The sequence below is a fragment of the Protopterus annectens genome, chromosome 3.part0 (genome assembly GCF_019279795.1).
Source record: "Protopterus annectens isolate FY-2018-M chromosome 3.part0, PAN1.0, whole genome shotgun sequence".
NCBI classification, from domain to species: Eukaryota; Metazoa; Chordata; order Ceratodontiformes; family Protopteridae; genus Protopterus; species Protopterus annectens.
The window spans coordinates 1,124,102,155-1,124,127,875 of record NC_056731.1 but is presented as its reverse complement, the minus strand read 5'-3'; the positions used below and the strand labels follow the sequence as shown (position 1 = coordinate 1,124,127,875).

The following is a 25,721-nucleotide window of genomic DNA, read 5'->3' as shown; positions in this document are numbered from 1 at the left end:
AAGCCATATAGTACAGGGAGTAAGTGTAGATAAAAGTATACAGAACAATCATGTGCAAAAGTACAAAATGGAAGGCATTCCAGTTCACCTTTTAGTGCATTGGAAATGGGTTGCATTGGGTTGTACTGGGTGCATTCATGTGTGAACCGTCTTGTTTTCATTATGTCTGCAGTAAAAATACTATTTTTAAGCTGCAATCTAAAAAAAATATTAAAAACACAAAAGTTATGTGGTTACCTTCAACATTGTGCTGCACTGAAATTCTACCTGCACAGTGCAGCCAAATACCCTGATGTCTTTGAAATGTTATATAACAAGATATCCCAGTTAGAAACATGAAAGGCATACAGCAACAGCCAGCTGTACTAAAGGAATGAAGTAAAGTAATATATACAAATACATTTTGTAGAATTTCAGAATGACAAAGGGGGAATCACATGATCTGGCAATACAGATATACTGAGAAGTGTGAAAAAGGATTTCTGAACCTTCTAACATTTCATTACCTTGTCCATGTACATGCCTTTCCTGGACATATCCTTGGAAGGCTGCAAGATGCTGTGGCAAGATTCTTAAATACCTTTTTGACTTAAAACTGACGATTAAAAAAAAAATGAAAACATCAGCCGTAACAACCCGGCCATGATGTACTAACGGGATGATGAAGCATTCTGTTTTATGCTCTTGCATGTGATCTTAAATTGACTATGTGAGGTCACAGGACCAGCTGTTAAATTCATTAAGAACAACGAGGTGAGAGGATGAGCAATGTGTAAATAATGGAAAAACTGAGTATCATGCTTACCATAATAAAGCAATCTTTAAGATCAAGAACATAAAGTCTCGTCAGAAGTCTGCAGTCAGTCTTGCCTTTTTACTGTCAGATGAATTTGGGTGTTGCTCTGTAGTTGAAATATTTTAGATAATGTAAGTAGAATTTTAGTTGAACAGTAATTTTTATAAGTTTGGAGTTTTTTTGCTTTCAAAATGGGACCTAACCCTAGATTTATTTCAGAACTGGTAGATATCAGTTTACAGAATGGCATGTTCGAGGCTGTGGGTGCGGTGGGCCACTACAGTTTAATAGTTTTGGTTCACAATCATCATATCTTCAGAGCAAGATGTGGAGAGAAGGGAAACGTTAAGATGTTATTCAGCTCCGCAAAGCAACAAGCAGACAGTACATTGGTGCTGGGGTTCCAGCAGCTGTAGTTTGTTTAGAAAGAAAACGGCATAGGTTGTTGGCAAATTTAGCTGGTAATACTAGAATTGCTGCAGTGCATTTTGCCTTCTGGTAGATCACTGGGCTGAATTACTGACAATGAAATTTATAAAGATTACAAAATTTAATATAAACCTGCCTCTGGCATCTTATCATCTCTAACCTTAAGTAATAGGATACAGTTCTTGTTTTCTTTAATATATTTAGTGATTCACTCAATCGCTTATTTACTAACGTGGTCAGTGGGTGAGTCCCATTAGACTTGTTATTTCATTTTTTTGGAGAGAAAAAATGTGTATTAGTGGATACTGAGAAGATTCCGCAATTATTTTTTCACATCGAATTTTTAACAACAACCAAGGCTACTGCTATGTTAGGAAGATGAGGCCTTGCCATTACAGCTGATCAGAAGGATGGCATCCTTGGAGTGTAGCCTAACTCACCTCCATGCTGCAGTCCATTGGCAGTACTATACATGACTTGAAGCAGATTACCTTTTGATCTTCAAGACATCACAACTGAAACATCAAAACCTGGCTTACAAACTCCCAGCTAATACTAAATCCTAAAAAGACCCAACTTATGCTCTTTAATCCTTCCAAAGCAGCAGAATCTGCTCCCAGTTCTCTATTTTTGCATCAGATAATACCCCTATCTCCCCTGTCACACAAGCCAAATCAGTAGGGGGCATTATTGGCAATAATATAAAATTTGACAAACACATAACTCATACAATAACCAAAATCAACAAAAAACTAGGAAATCTTTACAGATGTAAAAACTTCCTAACCAGCAACAGTAAAGTTACCCTGGCTCGTACCCATCTTCTGTCTACCTTACTGTATGCTTCTCCTGTCCTAATTAATCTAAACAAGAATGATTTAAACAAGCTATCAGTATGCTACAACAAAATAGCAAAATTCGCCACAAACTCCTCCTACCACACCAACCACTATCAGGCCCTAAAACAGATTTCCTGGCTGGAGCTCCCAAACACCTTAGCACTAAACCAACTTCTTCTAGCTCATCAAATAGTGCACCAACCTGACAAAACTCCAGCCTTACAAGACCCGATTACCCTCTATTCCAATAACCATGAACTTAGATCCACTAACAAGGCACTAATCACAATCTCCAAAAGCCATTACAGCTATGGTGACTCCCTGTATTCTAGCAACATTGCTAAGACTTGGAGCTCCCTACCACTACAAATCAGATTGCAACCTAATAAAACCATTTTCAAAAACAGCTTATTTACACCTAAACAACTCCTGGACGTGCAACTGCCTAGCACCTGGCTGACATATTCTAACTCCTTTCCCCTACCCACTATCCAACCTCCTCTTTAAAACTCCCACAGATGCACTATATATTATCACACGTTACTTGTAACTACCCAGCACCTGGCTGACATATTCTAACTCCTTTCCCCTACTCACTATCTAACCTCTTTAAAACTCCCACAGATGCACTATATATTATCACACGTTACTTGTAACTACCCAGCACCTGGCTGACATATTCTAACTCCTTTCCCCTACTCACTATCCAACCTCCTCTTTAAAACTCCCACAGATGCATTATATATTATCACATGTTACTTGTAACTACCCAGCACCTGGCTGACATATTCTAACTCCTTTCCCCTACCCACTATCCAACCTCCCCTTTAAAACTCCCACAGATGCACTATATATTATCACACGTTACTTGTAACTACCCAGCACCTGGCTGACATATTCTAACTCCTTTCCTCTATGCACTATCCACCCTCCTCTTTAAAACTCCCACAGATGCACTATAAATTAGCACATGTTATTTGTAACTGCCTAGCACCTGGTTGACATATTCTAACTGCTTTCCCCTACCCACTATCCAACCTCCTCTTTAAAACTCCCACAGATGCACTATATATTACCACACGTTACTTGTAACTGCCTAGTACCTGGCTGACATATTCTAACTCCTTTCCCCTACTCACTATCCAACCTCTTTAAAACTCCCACAGATGCACTATATATTATCACACGTTATTTGTAACTGCCTAGCACCTGGCTGACATATTCTAACTCCTTTCCCCTACGCACTATCCAACCTCCTCTTTAAAACTCCCACAGATGCACTATAAATTAGCACATGTTATTTGTAACTGCCTAGCACCTGGCTGACATATTCTAACTCCTTTCCCCTACCCACTATCCAACCTCCTCTTTAAAACTCCCACAGATGCACTATATATTATCACACGTTACTTGTAACTAACTGCCTAGCACCTGGCTGACATATTCTAAGTCCTTTCCCCCACCCACTATCTAACCTCTTTAAAACTCCCACAGATGCACCATATATTATTACACGTTACATGTAACTGCCTAGCACCTGGCTGACATATTCTAACTGCTTTCCCCTTCCCACTATCCAACCTCCTCTTTAAAACTCCCACAGATGCACTATATATTACCACATGTTACTTGTAACTGCCTAGCACCTGGCTGACATATTCTAACTCCTTTCCCCTACCCACTATCCAACCTCCTCTTTAAAACTCCCACAGATGCACTATATATTATCACACGTTACATGTAACTGCCTAGCACCTGGCTGACACATTCTAACTCCTTTCCCCTACCCACTATCCAGCCTCTTTAAAACTCCCACAGATGCACTATATATTATCACGTTACTTGTAACTGCCTAGTACCTGGCTGACATATTCTAACTCCTTTCCCTTACCCACTATCCAACTACCTCTTTAAAACTCCCACAGATGCACTATGTATTATCAGATGTTACTTGCCAACTCACTGCCGCCTACTCCCCACTGTTCCATCTATACCCACTAACTCTCCCATAGATTAAGTTGAAAAGCTTTCCCTTAAAATGTCAATGCACCTCATATGAACTTGTCTATATTCTCTTCCTTTTTTAGTTTTCCTTTTTTCTCTTCAATATATCTTCAAGATTATCTCTACTAAACATACTGTATGAACAACCATCATATGTCACTACCTGCTATACTTTTAATTGTATGTCTAAAGCTCTATGCTTATGTAAATATCTTATGCAATCATATGTTATCATCTGCTATATTTTTATAAGTGAATGTGTATACCACAATGCTCATGTAAATGACTTATGTATAGTATGTTAGCAATTGTTCTGGAGCTTTTCTCCCCGGGCCTCTGCTGAAAACGAACAGCTCTGCCCAGTCGGACCTCCCCAGTAAACAAATGTAAAATAAATAAATAAAGTGAGGGGGCTGTCTGCTGTCCATTGCCACAGAAACATGCATAACCTTTATTGTTTTAATAGATTATTATTGTCAGTGGGGGAGGGGACACTTAAATACATGATCCATGACTTATTGTGCCAGGTCTGCTCTTGTGAGCAGCATGAACAGTTTTACCAGTATATCATCTGAGGAGTATGTTTACATTTGAAGGAGAAGAAGACCTGATCAACATGGTAAAGTAGTACCATACAGCTCTTGAATTAGCCAACAATGTTTTTGAGTATTCTTGCTGTAGCCCTTGAACTTCAGGGTAGGAATTTTGGGTGCACATTAGTGAGAGGACTGGCAGCTAGGTGTGTTATTGGAGTATACATCACTCTGAATACATCTGACTCAAGTGACTGATATCCATTCTAGGTGTGTCACTGGGGTGGGCATCATTCTGAATACATCTGAATCAAGTGCCTGATGTCCATTCTAGGTGTCATTGGGGTGTGCATCAGTCTGAATACATTTGAATCAAATGACTGATATTCATTCTAGGTGTGCCATTGGGGTGTGCATCACTCTGAATACATTTAAATCAAGTGACGGACATACATTCTTGGTGTGTTATTGGGGTGTGCATCACTCTGAAAACATCTGAATCAAGTGCCTGATGTCCATTCTAGGTGTCATTGGGGTGTGCATCAGTCTGAATACATTTGAATCAAGTGACTGATATTCATTCTAGGTGTGCTATTGGGGTGTGCATCACTCTGAATACATTTGAATCAAGTGACAGACATACATTCTTGGTGTGTTATTGGGGTGTGCATCACTCTGAAAACATCTGAATCAAGTGACTGCTGTCCATTCTAGGTGTGTTATTGGGGCATGCATCAGTTTGAATACATCTGAATCAAGTGTCTGATATCCATTCTACGTGTGTTATTGGGGAATGCATCATTCTGAATACATCTGAATCAAGTGACTGATAGTCATTCTAGGTGCATTATTGGGGGCATGCATCAGTCTGAATACATCTGAATCAAGTGACTGCTATCCATTCTAGGTGTGCTACTGGGGTGTGCATCAATCTGAATACATCTGAATCAAGTGACTGCTATCCATTCTAGGTGTGTTACTGGGGCATGCATCAGTCTGAATACATCTGAATCAAGTGACTGCTATCTATTCTAGGTGTGTTACTGGGGCATGCGTTACTCTGAATACATCTGAATCAAGTGATGGATATCCATTCTAGGTGTGTTATTGGGGCATACATCACTCTGAATACATCTGAATCATGTGACGGATATCCATTCTAGGTGTGTTATTGGGGGCATGCATCACTCTGAATACATCTGAATCAAGTGACTAATATCCATTCTAGGTGTGTTATTGGGGCATGCATCACTCTGAATACATCTGAATCAAGTGACTGATATCCATTCTAGGTGTGTTATTGGGGCATACATCACTCTGAATACATCTGAATCAAGTGACTGATATCCATTCTAGGTGTGTTATTGGGGCATGCATCACTCTGAATACATCTGAATCAAGTGACTGCTATCCATTCTAGGTGTGTTATTGGGGTGTGCATCACTCTGAATACATCTGAATCAAGTGACTGATATCTATTCTAGGTGTGTTATTGGGGCATGCATCACTCTGAATACATCTGAATTAAGTGATTGATATCCATTCTGTCTGTATTATTGGGTTGTGCATCACTCTGTATATATTTGAATCAAGTGACTGATACCCATTCTAAGTACTTCAAAGAGTCTGAGCTAACCCAGTGTAAGCAACATAGTGGTTCAGTAGTTAAAATGTCAATTCTAGGGTTTGGTTCTAGTGCGCGTGTGTGTGTGTGTGTGTGTGTGTGTGTGTGTGTGTGTGTGTGTGTGTGTGTGTGTATATGTGTGTGTAAACTGTGTGTTCTTTCTGTATCTACATGGGTTACTTCAGGTACTTTAGCTTCCAAGTATTGTCGCTTCTTCTTTTCTCCCCAAAATATTCTTGTTACTCATTTACTTACTGCCCCCCCGTGTTACTTCACTTAGGCCTTTGTGGCCTAAGTTGTAGCTGAAGGGGATCTGGTATAGAACAATTCACTTAGCTGGATAAGAAATGAATAAATGAAGTTAAACTTATTGGTGTGATTATGATTTCATGTAAGTTGCGTATATGAAATAAGGCTGATGCAAATGTGCAGATATTTTTTTCTGAAAATATCATCTGATAAATTAAGTTTGCATTCTGTAGGTTGCTTAAAGCTTACACGTGCTTCAGTTTTCAGGGTTACCTTGTATGTTTCACATTTATTTGAACTTGCTGTACAGTTTTAGCCTCTACCTTAGCTTTCTAAGCAAAGTCTATCCCAATGACCATAAATTCTTTATGTCAGTTAGTACTTCCTCAACTGACCCAAGATGGCCATCTAACATGCCAGAAAGCTAGTTGGAAAGGAAAGGATTGTGCATTATGTAGGATATCAACATACCTGTAGTAAAAAGGAGGGTAACTGTTTTTGTGTTTAGTGCAGGTGGTCCCCTTACGGGGAACTTTAGTTGCTAGGGGGCGTCTCATGCAAAAGATCTCATGAACTCATGTCACTAGTAATAGAATGAGTTCTGGAATAATGTGGAATATTATTTTTAGATACACGTGTACATGTGCAGGAGACTATGAAGCCCCACTACGTTTCATTTCAGTTTTACAAAATACATGTTAGGGACAGCAGGCACTTTTTTACTGCATCGCTGCTTTACAAAGAGGACATCCCGTGATGGGTTCTTATTGGGTTGAACCTTTCAAAGCAGTCACATCTTGGTTAGAGATGTCAGACTTCTAATCCTCCTCACCTATCTGTTCAGTTGGACACAATAAAGGCTTTATATCTGTGCTTTTAACAAGTGATATCCAAGTCTGTATTTATGCAACATACAGAAAACTTCCAACAACAGAGGTTAATTAGAATAGATGTATTGGGGTGATATACCTGACTCATAAGAGAGATAGTTCTTTTCATAGATCTATGGATAGTGCAAAAAAAACTTAAAAAGCTCCAGTAATGTGGTATAAGAGAAGGAGAAAAAGAGAAAAGTATAGCGTATCCAATAGAATATAGTGTAAAAGTTGGTTTAGTAGCTAGTTTTGTTAGTGTTTTTCATTTTCTCTGGTTTATTATGCTTATCATTCTACAAAATGCAAAAGAAATGTTTAAATTTATTCATCTAGGTACAACTGACGCATCACAAACTACAGAGCAACTATACCATTTTCAGCATTATTGCTTTAATTGTTGGGGGTTTCTACTCCCATACTATCCTATTAACCCATCTATTCTTCCTCTGAGTGAGAACCCACTGCCATTTCATTCCCTTTAGAGGCAAGACCTGTGCACAGAGAGGAGCTGTCTTCTACTCTATGAGTTAAGGCATTGTTGTTATGTACGTGTTTCTCCACACTGTGGCTGCAACTTCTGCAAATATTTGCGTATATCAGACACGAGTGCTGCCTGTCTTGCAACTTTTGGCTCACAGTGCAAAGTGCTACAGAGGCTAGAATGCAAATTACAGTTTTTCTTGTGGACCAACTGTACCCCCCCCCCCCCCCATGGTGGATGACATGCAGCCTTCCGCTCATTTCCCACATTTGTTGTGCCAGTTCCTCCAGCACCTAGGTTGCTAGTCGTACTCTCATTAAGTAGATCAAAGGACAGGGCTTTCTCTCTAGCTGCTAGAAGAGCTGGCCAATAGTATTGCTTTTAAATATTTTTAATGTAGCTGGGTTTTCTTCATCACATCACAATATTTTGTGTACTGGTGCTGTAATGGCAATGAACTGTCATCTTTAAAAACTGTAGGATAGTAGTTTTCTTACTGCTGTAGGGTTTCCTCATACACCTTCACTTTCTCTGTCTTGGAAGACTGTTCCTATTTTCAAGCTTGATTTAGGATGCCTCTAGTTTTGCAGATGTGTCCCTATTTTCAGGTTTGATTTGCCCCTTCATACAATTTTCTGGAATCCCCTCATCACATGCAATTGTTGAGGCTGCCTAGTACACACAAAATTCACACTACATGACCGACATGCTAATGGCAACCGTAGTTTAAAGAAAAAGGACACACATCTTACATCTCTCTTTTTCTTAAGCCAAAATAAATAACCTTGTGTGGTAGAAATTTGCAATGCTACTATTATATGCTTACATTTTCTATCATTTTTATCACTCTCTGTTTTCACATGTGTTTCTGAGTAATATGCTACATTCTAGTGTTTTCAGAGCCAGATCATGGTCAAATGGGGCCCTATGCAGGTAATGGACTAGGCTCCCCCAAGCAGCCATGCCAGTGTCCCATTACTTGGCTGTCTCCCAACAACTACCATACACACTGCTCAAAACTGTCAGTGTGCACCCTATTTTCAATTTTGAAATGATTACAGAGATGTAGATTTAATTAAAAAATTATAATTAATTTATTCTTTGTTGACTAGCTTAGTCCCACTAGGATATTAGCCTCTTTTCAGTTGAGACCCAAGGTGGCATTTACTCTGTTAGGAGAAATTTTGCCGGGGCATTGAGGAACTTCCTCTACACTTTTCATTAGGTGCCATGGAATCTTTTACATCCACTTGAGCTATCACCAACTCAGGCAGATGGAGCCTTGACTTAAGGCCTCAGCCAAAGGAGGGCACATTCAAGAGTGCAGCACCCCTGTTATACTGCACTGCAGCAGATGGAGCCTTGGTTTAGGATCTCAACCAAAGGAGGACACTCTCAGGAGTACAGCACCCCTCTTATGACACACTGCAGTGTCAGCAATCCATCTACCTGGTGTGGGATTAGAACCTAAGTCTTTCTGTACCAAATTTAAGTGTGCTACTCATTGCGCCACTAACACTACATTCATATTTTTTAGTGCAATCATTGATGGCCATTTGTTAAAACAAAACAGTTGCACAGTGAAAATAGACTTAGCATGAGCAACAGTAAACTTCTTTAAAAAAAATCTTTCGGCTTTTCCCGGTTAGGGGTCGCCACAGCAGAACTCCGGTCCAATAATGACTGGCAGTGGATTTTTACAGTGCTGAGTTGCCAGCCTGATGCCCAAACTTCAAAGAAAGTACACCCATTCATGCATGCACCTACCTGCATGTCTTTAAATGTCACTTGACCGCAGGGAGTACATGCAGGCTCCACACAGAAGGCGCTCCAACAGAGAATCGAACGGGAGATCCTCTTGCTGTGAGGCGACAATGCTAACCACTGCACCACCGTGGCCTTTTGATCAACAGTAAACTTCTCTTCTTTTGAAACTCACATTGAAAATACACCTGTCCAGTGGTTGACTGGGGACCAAGGTACACTTAGACTGTTTTCATACCATGGGCACCTTGCACACATATTTAGGACCATGCAAAAATGCATGTCTTTGTTGATTCACTTTCCTGATAGTTTTAAAGTTCTTATTTAATACAGCAACATTTGTTAGAGTGCATTTTAAAGTTGTATTTTTTAACCTTTTTCCCAGTAACCAATGATACAAAATATATGAATCAATAATGACAAAAGTACCCATTTCAGAACACTTTAACAACTCTACTGATTAACATCGTCAGTGATTCCTCAAAGAGTGTGGCAGTTGGTGTATGGATCTTGCCTCCTGTAACCAAGGTACAGGGTATGAGCCCGAGCAAGCCTCTCAGTTAACTAAATTGCCCTCTGTAATGTGGGCATTATATATACACAAACACGCACCAAGAGTTTGGTTCTGTTAATGCTGGAATATGAGTACCTGCAAAGACAATTCCTTGTTCTATGTTGTGAGAGAGCAAGTAAGAGGTCCGTTAATGCTGAAATATATGAGTACCTACAAACACAACCATTCTGTTCCATATTGTGAGTGTATTCTGAATATTATTTTCCTATTTATATGCATTATGTTTAATTTTTTTATGGAAGAATTCAGTTAATGTTGGCTGATTTGCTTCTCATACTCACGTGTTCTTTTTGTTTGAATTGCTGTTCCAGTAGTTTGCTTCTTGTGTATGTGTTTGGGAATACATCAGGCACTCAAAATATCATGTGCACATGTGACAGAAATATCTTAAAGCAGCAAGCGTGCAGAAAAACAATTTTTAAAAAGACATTTAACTTTTTTTTTTTTTTAATTAAATTAATGTTGTGGCCACCCCCCCCCCCCCCTCTGCAATGGGCCCTAGGCAACTGCCTGTGTCTCCTAGTGCTGGATCCAGCCCTCTGTGAGCTATTTAGGATTCAGATTTTATGCTGATCAGATGTCCAGAGTTTCTGCTAGATATGCCTACTTTTCAAGAGGCTTTGCTCCTATTTTCAGTGTCTACAGGTTGAGAGTTATGCATATCTTGTTTATCTGTATTCATAATTCATATTGCCAGAATACTGTCTGCATCTATTAGAAGCTATAAGGAGAACTGTCATAAGCTGAGAAAATGTTAATGTTTTCTCAAAAGGAAATATATGAAAAGAATATTAGTTGTACTGGAGTTGTAACAAATTAAAAAAAGTTTGTGTCAATAATTGTTTAAAAAACAAAGTGAAATTATCTGCATTGTACTTCATCTTTCAGTGAATTTCTCTATGCAAAACATGTATAAAGTGGTATATTGTTGTATTTGCCACTGAAAATGTACTATAATTTAAAAGTGAAACTAAGCTTTGTTTCTTGACTATGCAAATACATGTAGTGCTGCAAACTTTACTGCTTAAAGATTCTGCCTAGGTCACACGACGATGACACCTTATTTACATTGCAACATGCTGAAACTTTGTGATATCTTTGGATATCTGTAACTGTGAAAACAGGAAGGTACCTTCTAAAATTCAAGCTAAAACCAAATGAAGTCCTGTTTAAGGACTTGTGAATAGTGAGGCTGGTCACTAATTCAAAAAATTACAGAAAATCCTGTGTTATTCCAATCTGCCTGCTGCAGAAAGAGGATAACTCTTAAAGATCTGGTATTAAGGACTCAAAAAATTCTATGTTGGACTTAAAAGTCAGAAATAATACATCCACATTATAGCTTTTAGACAGAAGAAAATAGTATCTCGTTTAGAAGTTAGACATTTACTGAACATTATTTGTCTGTTTATACTTATTTTATTAAATTCTTTATGGCAGATAGATACTGTCTGCACATTATTTGCAATGAAATTGCTTAACTTATTTATTTCAAGAAAATACTCATCATTTGCCTTTGAATGTATATGGTGGCTGTTTTATTTATTAGCTTGAGTTTTTACATTTTAGTTCAATGAACCGTGGGTCTCCACCTCCTGAAGTGTTATGTTTATGCTAGTACTAAAATTCAAATATTCAAAGATTGGTTTATTTTAAGGGTAAAGAATAAATTGTACACTTGGTTTGCCAATGTAATTTGGATGGTGGCTTAGGAAGGAGGGTGATATTGCTTGAGGCACTAATATTTACCCCGCTTCTGGAAAATATTGTGTGACTGAGTGAGTGTGTGCGTGTGTGTGTGTGTGTGTGTGTGTGTATGTGTGTGTGTGTGTGTGTGTGTGTGTGTGTGTGTGTGTATACGATAACTTAGTGAAATGTTGATTACTATTATTTCGATTGCACTGGAAGGTACTTGATGCTATCTGATGTGAGTAAATAATTCCGGAGATATATTGACTAGAAATCTGGTTTGGAGCTGTACAGTACAACACTTGTCTGGATGTGGCATGAATTGGCTTTATCCAAGGCAGCCATGTAAATATACCATACACCCTTAAGGTCAATTGCTCCTTGTATATTAAAAAGTACAAGGGGTGGGTTTCAATCCCAAAACTACTGGTTTCATCATACAATAAATATCAATTGCACTGTGAGTAGGAGTTAAAACCTTCATACCCTCCTGCCCTTCATAGAAACAACTTCATGAAGTACTATACAAAGGAAATGTAGCTTTTCTAAGTGTATCCTTCCTGAAGTTTTGCACATCATGTGTAATCAATGCACATATTTATTCAGCAATATACAAATTGCAATGCCTAACACTAGAGAAAATATTTTTCAGTATCAAAGATGATGAGCATGGGGAAACAAGTATAACTGAAACTCATAGAGACTTTAAGTTGCTAATGCTTTCACCTCTCAATCAATTTTGTGTCATATTTTTATCTGAAGCATGTTACCTATGAATTTCTTCCTCATTACCTCTCATGTTATATTGTTGTACCATCCCCAGTATAGTCAACAGTTGGTATTGACTAATGCATGCTTATTATTGTTTCATAAGGTATAATATTTATAAAGTATACTCTAAATTCTGAAGCACAAGTAAAACTGTGATTTAGCATTATTCAACCTTGTTTTATCCCTTGCATTCTGAAGGGCAACTACTTTCAGTTTCTATTTTGCTGAGTTTAGAGGAAACATTTAATTTATCAACCTGTTGGTTCACATGATTTGTCCATGTCTTCTCTCTCAGTAAACTCAGTGCAGACATACACTACATGGCAATAAATGACATCATGATTAGAGTGCAATACTTTATCTTTCTTCATTTCTTTATTTCTTTATGTTGTTCCTTTTTGGCATAACCTTTTATCTGTGCTTTGGAATGCAATATTCCAAATAACTATTCCAGTAAGTTCTGTAATTCTTTTCCTGACTCATCAATATTTAATGCTTATATGTAATTTATCAGCTTTCAGTGTTGTGTATGTAATTTCATATTGTGCTTTGTCATGATGTTTCTAGAACTAATTTGTTTAGAACAATATTTCTTTTTTGTAAGAGGATTTGTGAAATGCAGAAATGAATATGTTTACAAAGACATAAATGTAACATTCTTTTTATGATGCTATATTCCATTTTGTTTTCAGGGGCAGTTCTGCGATCATTGTAACTCTAGTATACCCAGTAAATCTCATCCTATTTCTTATGCTATTGATGGAACAGAACGTTGGTGGCAGAGTCCACCTTTGTCACGAGGGCTGCAGTACAATGAGGTGAATGTTACCTTGGATTTAGGACAGGTAAGTACTGTAGCTTCTTGGTTGTATGTTGCCTTTTTTTTTGTCTGACTGGTTCCAACAAACGTGAAGAAAAATTTTTTTTCTGCTGCTACTGTCCCTTCTTGAAATGGACTGCATGGAACTTGTACTAGTAAACTGTTTTGTCATAGTACTGGCATCAGATGTTCATCGTGCATACAGCTGCAGTCATAACAGATGGGTTCTCCTGCCATTAGGCGTGTCCTCGGTCGGCCGAATTCCAAAGTCTAGGTCCGGCGTCGGTTGTCGTCGCTTCTTCCCTGACGTCAGTGCGACAGGTGTATAAAGGAACCAGCCAACGCCATTTTCTTCAGTCTTTCTTGCCGCGCGGTGCCCGAAGTAGAAGCAGTTCGCAAGTGCCGGTCGGCCAGCTCCTGAAATTACGAAAATTTTGAAACCGAAGTCTTCTTGAAAGCTAAGTACCCCGTTGGGGAAACTTTTCTTGCCTCAGACCGATGTCAGACAAAGTTAATAATTATATTTCATGTGGGAAGCAAATACTGCATAAGGATTTCCATTCCTCTGTATACCTTGTTTAGGCCCAGACCACGACGTCTCGGTCTGTCGTTTTTGTGCTACATTCAACAAACGCACCATTAAGCGTTGGGCGGAGTTCGCCCAGCATTATTTTGGAAAAAGATTTAACTATATTATGTCGTCGGATACTCCGACTCCAGTTCTGTCTAAAAAACGCAAAGATAAGGACCGACACATGAGGTCCGCGGCCTCTACCGACACCACGCCAAAGCCGACTACACGTGGCCCAGTTCTCAGCGAGGTGTCTACGCAGCCCCTGACTACCGACGACACTTCATTGGCGGTGTCTCCTGTGCCCGAGGTCGCAGGCTCCTCGGCCCACACCCCGACTACAGATACCGAAGCCACTCTTGGCATTGAATCTCAAAATGTGGACAGGTCTACCTCCACCCAAGGTGTCTTCAGACCTTCCTCTTCTTTCTCCATCAAGGCTGTCACTAAGTCTAAAGCAGCCATGCACTCTAAGAGACAAGCTACACAGGGCTCATCTCCAGACCCCATGCCTAAAAAACAGATGCTTAAAATGGCTGAGGATTTAATTACTCTTATCAGGGGTTCTCAACCCCCACCGGACAAAAGGCCCAGAGTGGAGGAAGAATCCCCCTCCTCTGATCAGGGCTCTATTATTTCAGAGCACTCTGATGATCAGGAACATTCTTACTCCCCTTTTGAAGACTCTGATGTGGAGGATTCCATTCCTTCTGTATCCCCCCCAGAGGATTACTCATTTGGGGAAACTTTGCATACCTTAAGGGAACACTTCCACTGGGAAGGCAAAGATTATTCAGATTCCAAGAAAAGGCTTAGGGAATTTCTCTTTCTACCTCAGCACAGGCCTCTGGCTATACCTCCTGTCTTGGACATCCTAGATGATGTTTACTCGGAGGCCTGCCTTAACCCGGACTCTCTGCCTCCAGCCCCAGTTTAGCCTGACAGGTATTACAGGGTTCCTGACTCACACCAATTTCTATACAAAAGCCATGCCGCTGACCCAGAAACCATCTCACAGGGCCCCAAGGGAATTAAGGCCTCCACTGCTAAAAATCCACTACCTTCCGAGAGAGATTCCAGATCCTTAGAAAGGTGGGGAAAAAAGGTATATACCTCGGCTACCTTAACCATGAGGGCCTTAAACTGTCAGGTCCATATGCTAAAATACCAACAGTTTTTGTTATCACAATTGAAAAGTAAAATGTCACAACCTGAACAACCAGACTTGAAGGAGTTGCAGGATTTGATGCATAGTGCAGAACAAGTGGGTAAGCATACCTTACAATGTGGTTTTGATGCTCTAGAGGCCTCATGTAGAGCTGCTGTTACAGGATCAGTCATACGTGGACATGCCTGGCTCAAGGAACAAACCTTGCCTGATCATGTCAAAGCTAAATTACTAGATGCCCCTCTACAAAAGGATGTATTATTTGGTGCTAATGCTGAGGAGGTATTAAGGAAAATGGAGGAAAAGGCTAAATCAATGCAAACTGTGAAAGATTTTCTACAGGTACAACCCCCACATTTCAGTAGAAATTGGCATTCCAAAAATTGGTCCATTCCAGCCACGGACAGACCCCAAAGAGGCAGATACAGGCACCCAAGGGGCAGAGGACAATCCCAAGGATCATTTAGAGGCAGACAGTGGCAAGCTCCTACACAAAGAGGTGGTGAGGATAACTTGCAATCATTCAGAAAGCAAGCCCAATGACTTTCCCCTTTGCATGCCAAGCAAGACTCAAATAGCAGCCCCCTTAGGAGGAAAGCTGGCATTATTTTCAAAAAATTGGCATATTGTCACAAAAGACAAATGGATCCTGGACATTATAAACAGAGGCTACAGATTCCATTTTCACACCCTTCCAAAAATGAGAGGCATGCCAAACCTGCCACACAATCAAAGGGCAGAGGCACAAAGGCAAATTACAGATCTCATAGACATGAAAGCTATTCAAGAGGTACCTACGCATGAACAAGGTCAAGGTTTTTATTCCAGGCTATTCCTGGTACCAAGGAAGGGAAAAGATTGGAGACCTATTTTGGACCTATCCATCCTAAACACATTTCTACTCGTACCAAAATTCAAGATGCTCACTCTACAGCAGCTTCTTCCCATGCTGGGCAAGGAGTCTTGGCTGGTAACATTGGACCTCAAGGAGGCATACCTGCATGTCCCAATCAGACAAAATTGCAGAAGATACAGCAGATTTCTTGCAGGTTCAACCCATTATCAATTCTCTGCATTGCCCTTTGGCTTATCTACTGCACCCAGAGTATTCACGAAATGCCTGGCATCAGTAATTGCTTACTGCAGACTTCAAGGGATACAAATATACCCCTATTTGGACGACTGCCTGATCCAAGCGGACAGCAAGCACATTCTTCTGAAACATCTGGCTTATGTAATAATGTTGAACTCTCTGGGATACACAGTCAACAAAAAGAAATCAAGGCTAATACCCTCTCGGAAGATAATTTTCCTGGGTGCCAACTTGGACACAAACACCCAGATGGCCTACCTCACACCAGAGAAGCAGGGGCAACTAACTCAATACTTCAGAGCACTAGCAAATTGCACCAGGCTGACTGCAAGGAAAATCCTGCAGGCTCTGGGATACATGGCATCTTGCATCTTACTAATCCCATGTGCAAAGCTGCATATGAGGAAACTTCAATGGTACCTGAAAAACCTATGGTCTCAACACAGCCACAGTTTGGAAACAATAATACCACTAATTCCATGTCTACAAAAGGAATTTCTGTGGTGGGCTCAAGCATGCCAAACAAACACAGGTCTTCCATTCAGCAAGCCTCAAGCAAATCAAGTCATCACAACAGATGCCTCGGACTACGCCTGGGGGGAGCACATGACAGATCGGTGCATTCAGGGCAAATGGTCCCAAAACGAAAAGCACCTTCATATCAATCAAAAGGAAATGCTAGCAGTAATAAATGCTATTAAAGCTTTCAAGGACCTTCTGCAACCAGGTCAACTATTGATAAGAACGGACAACACCACAGTTATGTGGTACATAAACAAACAGGGAGGAACACATTCTTACCCCCTATGCAGACTGGCCATGACACTTTGGAGCATGGCCATGGACTTACAAATGGAACTACAAGCACATTACTTGCCAGGCAAGGAAAACATGCTGACAGACAACCTAAGCAGAAATATGACAGATCCACACGAATGGAAGTTGCATCCAAAAGTGTTTACAGAAATAATCCAAGCATGGGGAAGGCCAGACATAGATCTCTTTGCCTCCCACAAAAATCACCAATTGACAAAATTCTGCTCAAGGATTTTCCATCCAAAGGCCTGGAGAGTGGACGCTCTCTCTTTCAGTTGGACACAAATGACAGTTTATGCCTTCCCACCTCTTCCTCTGCTGCCCAAAGTTCTATTGAAAACCAGAGCAGACAGACCAAAGATGATTCTCATTGCTCCAGACTGGCCAAGACAACACTGGTACCCACTCCTGAGGAGCTTGATGCATTTCCCACCATGGACCCTGCCTCTAATGCCTCTTCTCCTGACTCAGCACAGCTTCAAAACTCTTCACAGCCAGCTAAAAACACTCAATCTAGCCGCATGGAAGATTCCTTAGCATCACAACAGACCCTACTCTCCAAGGAGGTGCAGGATGTCATTTTGGAGGCCAGAAGGCCATCAACTAGAAAAGCTTACTCCGCAAAATGGAAACGGTTTTGTGTCTGGAATGAGAAAAAGGGCCAAGATCCTGGAAAACTGAATTTACCTCAAATACTACAGTATCTAGCTGAGCTGCTAAGCAGTGGACTTTCATTCTCCTCCATCAAAATCCATGCCTCAGCCATTTCTGCAGAATATAACACTGATCCACCCATATTCTCTCACCCTCTCTTAAGACAGTTCCTCAGAGGGGCTAAGAATCTAAAACCCCCAAGGAAACAACCAATACCTGCTTGGGATCTCAATTTCATTCTGGAAAAACTGACCTTGCCTCCCTTTGAGCCAGCTGCCTCATCAGATTTGCAATATTTGTCCTGGAAAACAGCTTTCCTTCTGGCTATTACCTCAGCTCGTAGAGTTTCAGAACTACAAGCTCTCATGGCTGTGCAGCCTTTTATCATCTTCCATCAGGACAGAGTTTCCTTACGAACCAACCCATCCTTTATGCCTAAAGTGGTATCCAGGGTAGCTTTGAATCAGGCCATACACTTACCTACCTTTTATCCTAATCCTCATAACAAAGGGGAGAGATTACTACATTCCTTGGACATCCACAGACAACTCCGTTATTATCTGGACAGAACAAAGCCTTTCAGAAAATCAGAACAGCTCTTTGTGTCCTATGCTGTAGGAGCTCAAGGAACGCCAATTTCCAAACAGACAATCTCAAAATGGATAGCCCACTGCATACACTTTTGCTATTCTTTTCATGGCAAAACTGTACCTACAGGCATCAGATCTCACTCCACAAGGGCCACAGCTACCTCTGCAGCTTTCCTCAGAGGAGTTCCTACCAAAGATATTTTGGAAGCAGCCACTTGGAGTTCTGTGCATACCTTCTTCAAGGACTACCACCTACCATTATACTCCAAAACTAGATCAGGCTTTGCCACTGCACTCTTGCAGGGCATCCTGGCTCCCCCTAGTTCCACCTAGTGCCTACCACCCCTTTCTTATCTTTGGGATTCTACCCATCTGTTATGACTGCAGCTGTATGCACGACGAACATAGTACAGTTTTGTACCTACCATAAATGTAGATGTTCGAGTGCTAATACAGCTGCAGTCCAGGTTTCCCTCCCTCCTTCCCCTCTTGGGACAGGCCTATAGGCTAACACATCCTCATACAACCTGACTGGGGTATTCATTTATGGTGTATTTGCTTGCAACTACTGTATTTTGATTATATTGCATTGCTTTATTACACAAATTTATGTATTGCCTTCCTTCTGGGGGCACCTGACATCTGGGGCAAGAAAAACTGAAGAAAATGGTGTTGGCTGGTTCCTTTATACCCCTTTTGCACTGACGTCAGGGAAGAAGCGACGACAACCGACGCTGGACCTAGACTTCGGAATTCGGCTGACCGAGGACCCGCCTGACAGCAGGAGAACCCATCTGTTATGACTGCAGCTGTATTAGCACTCGAACATCTACATTTATGGTAGGTACAAAACTGTACTTTTACCACATGGTAACAACACCTGTGTTTTACTTGTGAATATATATGCAGTTTTCTTCATCATCATAAGCGTTATGTATCATTTTGTCTATGCCAAGTACTGCACAAGTTCTTCTTAAATGTATTTGGAAACAATTTGTTAGTGGCATAGCTAACTGTGCGTAACAGATGGCTCCACCTTTCCTCATTAATGGTTTTGTATTGTTTCCAAGTGATAGTGTCAGGTCTACACTTGCTTCTACATTGTTATTGGCACTGTGTTAGTGTCTGATGATCACTGTTTGTATTTTACTAAAGTCTGTCACAGGTTTTGCCAGTAGTTGCTTGTCAGTGTAGGTTTCTAATAAACTTATTTTTGTGATACCTATATATCAGAATAGAGAAGTTGCCACTTTGACTTATACTGACTGAGGTTTTTAGCATACTTTTGTGAGACTTCTTATTCAGACTGCATGCCCTTTGTTACATCATCTGGTGTGGCTGTTTTCAATCGTAGTTGGAAATCACATTTTCCAGTGTTAGAAGCTTCACTGTTTACTGCATGCATATATGGACAGAGCACTGCAACAAGATGTTAGCTAATATTACACTAACGTAACAGCCATTGTACTTGTAGGTCGATGCTGAGAACCCGTAATACAGCTGTCAAGAAACTTGTAAAGCAGCATTTATGTCCCTGTTGAAATGCTTTTATAATATAGTGCATCAACAAGCTGAAAGGATGTTTTCTTTTTTTTTTTGCTATACATCAATAATAAACCATTCTTAATGAGCATTTACTGATTTATACTGAATAGCACAAAGATGATTATTAATGTAATACATGTTGCTATTTGGTAATAAGTGCTGTATACTATGTTCAAAACCATTGCATTAAATTCCGAAAAATCATTACATTCAGTTTAGCTTTTCACACTTTTGGACTTCCCTTTGAGGCACTGTTACCAACTTATTACAGTCTATATTTTACAACACGTATAGATTTCTTCATCAGTGGTATTATTGTACCTTGTGTCCTGTGTTGCTGTGTTCAAATTCCTTTCATTCCTTATAGAAAGTTTTCCATTTTGTTGTGCATTCATTTGGAATGCTGCTTGATTTATACTGCAATGTTTTCTTTAAATGTGCAAACTAATATTGCTGATTAAGTAAACAGCATTCAAGATAAACAGTCTTCCAGATTGGTTAAACAGAATGATTCCCTAGAGTTACTCTTTGTGCAAATAACTATAGAAAAGACCCCTCTCCAAGTTATCGTCAGCTATAGAGCCCCCTCCATGAACCATGATATCCACAGTGCTTACTTGGATCTACTTGAGTCACTCAAAATACAACCAAACACCCTGGTTATGAGTGACTTTAACTACCTGTCCATAGATTGGGTAAATTATGCATGTACAAACACACTTGCCAAAAGGTTCTTGGACTTCGTTAACTCAAATGCTTTGGAGCAGATAGTTGCCACCCCACATAATGGGTCCAAATATTCTAGATTTGATACTCACCAGCATGATAGAATGTTGCACCACCACAAGTGTGCAGCCCTCCCTGGTGAAGTTGATCATAAATCATTATCTTTCGAAGTAGTGGTAGCATCAGACCCCCCCCCCCCCGGAGAAATTAAGATACAAAACTTCTCCAAAGCTAACTACAGCCTCTTATGAGAAGGCATTAATAGTTTTAGAGCTCCTGTTCCCACTGATGGCAAGGACACCTATACTGGGATTTACACCAATACATTGTATAAATTATCTATACAACTGTAGAAAAGAAAAAAAAACAAAATCCACCACAATGGCTGAGTGAAAAATCCACAACAAAACCACCAGAAATTTTACTTGAAACCACAGAAGACCAAACTGACTTTAGCGTAGTGTATTTTAATATCCGATTTTCGTACAAAAAACTTCTTCAGAAAAAACACAAACCACTTTACATACCACTTAAATACTCTAACAAAAATCATAAAAAATGGTCACATGTTCTAAAACTAATTAACAGATTTAACTCTTCATTTTCCTGTTAGCTAAAAAAAACATTTTATATTAACATGTTTATTTAAACCTGGTGGACTATCATCACCCAATTTATATTTGCCAAAATACTTCTCTAGTCTCTACCAGGTTCTTATCACCTCCTCTTTTGTCAACAGTAACTTTTTCTAACACAGTAAAACAATTTGTTTTAAAAATTACCACAAACTATAGAGTGCTTGTATAATGCATTTTTCATGCCCCTCTTTTTTATTGCATTTATATGTTCTTTGACTCTCTCTCTCTTAATTTTCTTGTCATCATACCAGCATAAAATGAGTCACAATTTGAACATAATGCAAGATATATAACTCCAGCATATTGACAATTACATTTTACATTAAAATGAATAGTATAAGCCAAATGTGACAACATAACAAAGGGCCATTCATAAATAAACTTACATATATTACATCCATTGCATTTATAAGTCCCTTTCCTTTGATTGTCATGTTTCATTTCAATCCTTTTTCCAGATCTCTCTAATAATTGTTTTACACTATAATGTTTTATGCAAATAGAAAGAACTAGGAGTACTTCCTAGAGTTTGTCCTAATTCTCTATGTTCATTGATAATTTTCCAATTATCACAGGAAGAAATTGAATATATCTCTTATTTTTAACTTCCTTGACTGTTTCTTCTAATAACTTCAAAGGATAACCCCTGTCCAAGAATAGGGATGTAATGAAATTAACTTCCTTTTCAAAATCTACATCACTACTTATTATACATGAGGCTCTTATATATTGCCCTCTGGTTATGTTACGTTTCATATACCCAGGATGATTACTAGTCCAGTGTAAAGGCTCTTATATATTGCCCTCTGGGTATGTTATGTTTCATATACCCAGGATGATTACTAGTCCAATGTAAATAACTATTTGAAAAGGTGTTTTTCTATGGATATTACTGTCAAATAACCTCTTTTCGCAATCCCATTTCAATTCAGTGTCTAAAAAATTAACTTTATGTCCCACAGAACTTAAAGTAAAAGTCAGAAACTTACAGGAAGTATTCAAAATTTTTAAAAAACTACCATAATCTATTTCACCTTTAACTATAAAAAACAAATCATCTACGAATCTATTGTCAAAAACAATGTCAGAAAATTCCTGAATATTTGGCAAAAATTCATTTTCCCACCAGCCAAGTACCAAATTAGCATATGCAGGGGATGTTGCTGCCCCCATTCCTGCCCCTTTAAATGATCTGTAATATTTGTCACAGGTTCTTGGACTTCATTAACTCAAATGCGTTGGAGCAGATATTTGCCTCCCCCACAATGGGCCCAAACATTCTAGATTTGGTATTCACCATAATGATAGAATGGTGCACCACCACAAGTGTGCAGCCCTCCCTAGTGAAGTTGATCATAAAACATTATCTTTTGAAGTAACGATAGCATCAGACCCCCCCAAGGAGAAATTAAGATACAAAACTTCTCCAAAGCTAACTACAGCCTGTAATGAGAAGACATTAATAGCTTCACAGCTCCTGTCCCCACTGATGGCAAGAACACCTATACTGGGATTTACAACATTACATTGTATAAACATCTGTACAATTGTACTGACTCGGCTGTTCCTGATAGGACCAAAGCAAGGTCCTTCAAGAAAACACAAGCCTGACTGGTGGACATCTACCGTAAACAGGTTATATAATAAGTTAAAGAAATTGCTGTCTAAGAGCAAGAAGGAACGATCGCAGAATTGGAAGCACACACACTTCTCAGCTTGCACGAGCAAATAAGATCTCTTGTAAAGCCCTCTAAAGCTAACTATGAATCTAGATTAGCATCGCTAGCTAAGTATAACCATAAGGCATTCTTTAACTACATTCAAAACCTTAAAGGAAAGGCCCAGCTTTGCGCTGAACGGGTAATGAATTGTACAACATATACTGAACCAGTGGGAATAGCCAACCTGCTGTGAAAACTTCTCCCCCCCCCTATCCCTGCCACATATAGCCTAAAGCATTTCTACCACCTACTCTCCAACTAGTATCTCTAAAGAGCAGGTCTTAACCCTCTCTCCAAGAGTAAAAACACAGCATCTATGAAACCTGATAACATCCCAGGATGCAAGGGGTTTAAAACAGGAGTTAGCAACACCATTGGGGACTCTTTTAAACTACACCCTAAGCATTGGCTTTGTCCCTGCTGAATGGAAAACAGCTACTGTCATCCCCTTGCAAAAGGGGGGTGCATCCAATGACCATGGGAACTATGGACCCATTAGCCTAACTAGTCTTACCTGCAAGGCCATGGAGAGAATCATCATGGACCTTATCAACAAGGATATAGGAGACCTTCAAACACTTGACCTGACCCAGTTTGGTTTTGTTAATGAGAGATCCTGCCTGTGGAACCCAGTGGACTTATTTCAGACTGTCACTAAAGCCTTGGACGAAGACAAATCTGTGCTTATGGCCTACCTAGACTTGGCCAAGGCCTTTGACACAATCCCCCACTCAGGCATCATTGAAAAACTCACCCAGCCAGGGGTCAACCCCTATACTGTCAGGTGGTTTTCAAACTGGCTAATTGACAGAACACATACGATGAAAGTAGGGGACTCCACCTCCACCAGCAGACCCATTACTAGTGGTGTTCTACAGGGATTGGTGCTGGGCCCCTATTGCTTGGAATCAACTTCTCAGAAGTACAAGCAAAAACAAAAGGTCTATGGCTGAAAACGTTAGCTGATGACTTCAAACTGGAAGCAGTTATTCAGTCACCAAATGACATCAACATTCTACAAGAAGGACTTACGCAAAGTAATGATTGGCACCAAAGTTATGGTCTTAAACTCTATGCAAAAAATGCATTATCTTCCTTTTTAATTTTTTTCAAATCTTTTGGGTTTCTAATACCATGATGGGAATGTACCCCATTCTTAAGTCAAAGTATGATTAAATTTCATGAAATTAGTATTGTTTCAATCTTTGATGTCAGCCAGAAGTGCTCTTCGCAGCACCTGCAATGTGCCCAGTAATGACTCATTTTGCAATTCCTACAGAGTTACATGTATATTGGTAACATATCTAAATGCAATTGTAGATTCTTTTTTATAAGACCCGTTGCTCCTACTACTATTGGAACTATCTAAGTATCTTTCTTCCACATTGCTTTTATTTCTGCATGCAAATCCTGGTTTGTAATGAGTTTGTGTCTCTCTGTAAGCAAAAAAGAATCTACAATTGCATTTAGATATGTTACCAATACATGTAACTCTGTAGGTAGCGATTTCATTGATTAATGCTATACCGATACATCTCTTCTTTTCATGGACCACTATAAATGGTTTTCTCATGTCTATCTTTTAAACTGTTGGCAATGGGGGATCTCATATGATGTAGACTTCATCATTTTCTGTGATGCTTTGTGGCTCATGTTTCCAGTGTTTTTCAACTATTTCAGTATTATAATGTTTGCACAATCTCCAGTGTAAGTCTTGCCACATTATTATGCCTTTCAGTATACAGTCTTTCTGCCATTAATATGTCATAACCAGCAACAAAGTGTGCAACTGTGTGCAGTTCTGTTTTACAAAACATGCATTTGTCTGGTTCTTCCACATGTTCAATGGACTTTGCAAATCAACGTGTTTGAATTTGCCTCTCCTTAACCATTCCTGTGTTGATCCTGATCAACATGAGGTTGTTCCAGGAGTTTTTTATACTTGCAGCTATATTTATGCATTTTTGCACATTTCTTGCCTTCTCATCTGATCCTTCACCTTATATTCTTTCTTTTGTTTTTTTTTTTTTTTTTTTGCTTTTTTTGGCACATTCAGTTGCTGCCTGCTTTTTATCTACTTCTGGTTTGATTTCCATTCCTGCTTGATGTGGATATGCTTCTGCCAACTAAGAAGGGAAGTTCTCTTAGATTTATTCTTCTCATGTTTCAAAATTTTCACTATGTTTGGGTCTTGTGAGGTCAACAGATATGTATGCAGTCCCACAATTGCAGATCTGTACATGTCATCAATTTCAAGGAGGCCCGTACCTCCTTCGGAATGGGGAATATATAATCTTGGTATGCAATGATTTTCATAAATCATTTGATGATGAGCATGAAGCATCCTTCTTGTTTTCCTACCTAATCTATCTAAAACCTTTTGGGGTCAGTCAGTCACTCCAAAACTGTAAGTTAGGACAGGAAAAACAAATTGGTTTATAGCTTGAACATTGTTCCTAGATGTCAATGCTGTTTTCAGGATTAATTTAAGTCTTCTGAAATATTCCTCACTGAGTTTTATTTGCATTTGTTCATGTTTTGTTGTTGATCCTTCATCAGTTCCCAAATATTTATACACTCCAGCTCGCTCAAGTTCTTTTATATCACATTCTTGTCCCAAACTGATGTTTTCCTGGTGCTGTAGCTTTCCTGCTTTAAATGTTGCTTTTGCACATTTATCAAGAACAAAGGACATTCTTATATCATCTGAAAAAGTTTTGACAATCTGCAGCTGTACTTTTAATTCCTCAT

General features: G+C 39.5%; 1 protein-coding gene across 3 annotated transcripts in view; it reads left to right on the top strand.

Moving 5' to 3' along the window:
* The window catches only part of LAMA3 (laminin subunit alpha 3), a 2,187,360-nt gene that overhangs the window by 31,809 nt on the left and 2,129,830 nt on the right, over nucleotides 1-25,721 (top strand). For all 3 annotated transcript variants that reach the window (XM_044065357.1, XM_044065355.1, XM_044065356.1), the window contains exon 2: nucleotides 13,321-13,473. In XM_044065357.1, coding sequence (XP_043921292.1) covers nucleotides 13,321-13,473 — 153 coding nt within the window. The remainder of the gene's footprint in view (nucleotides 1-13,320; nucleotides 13,474-25,721) is intronic.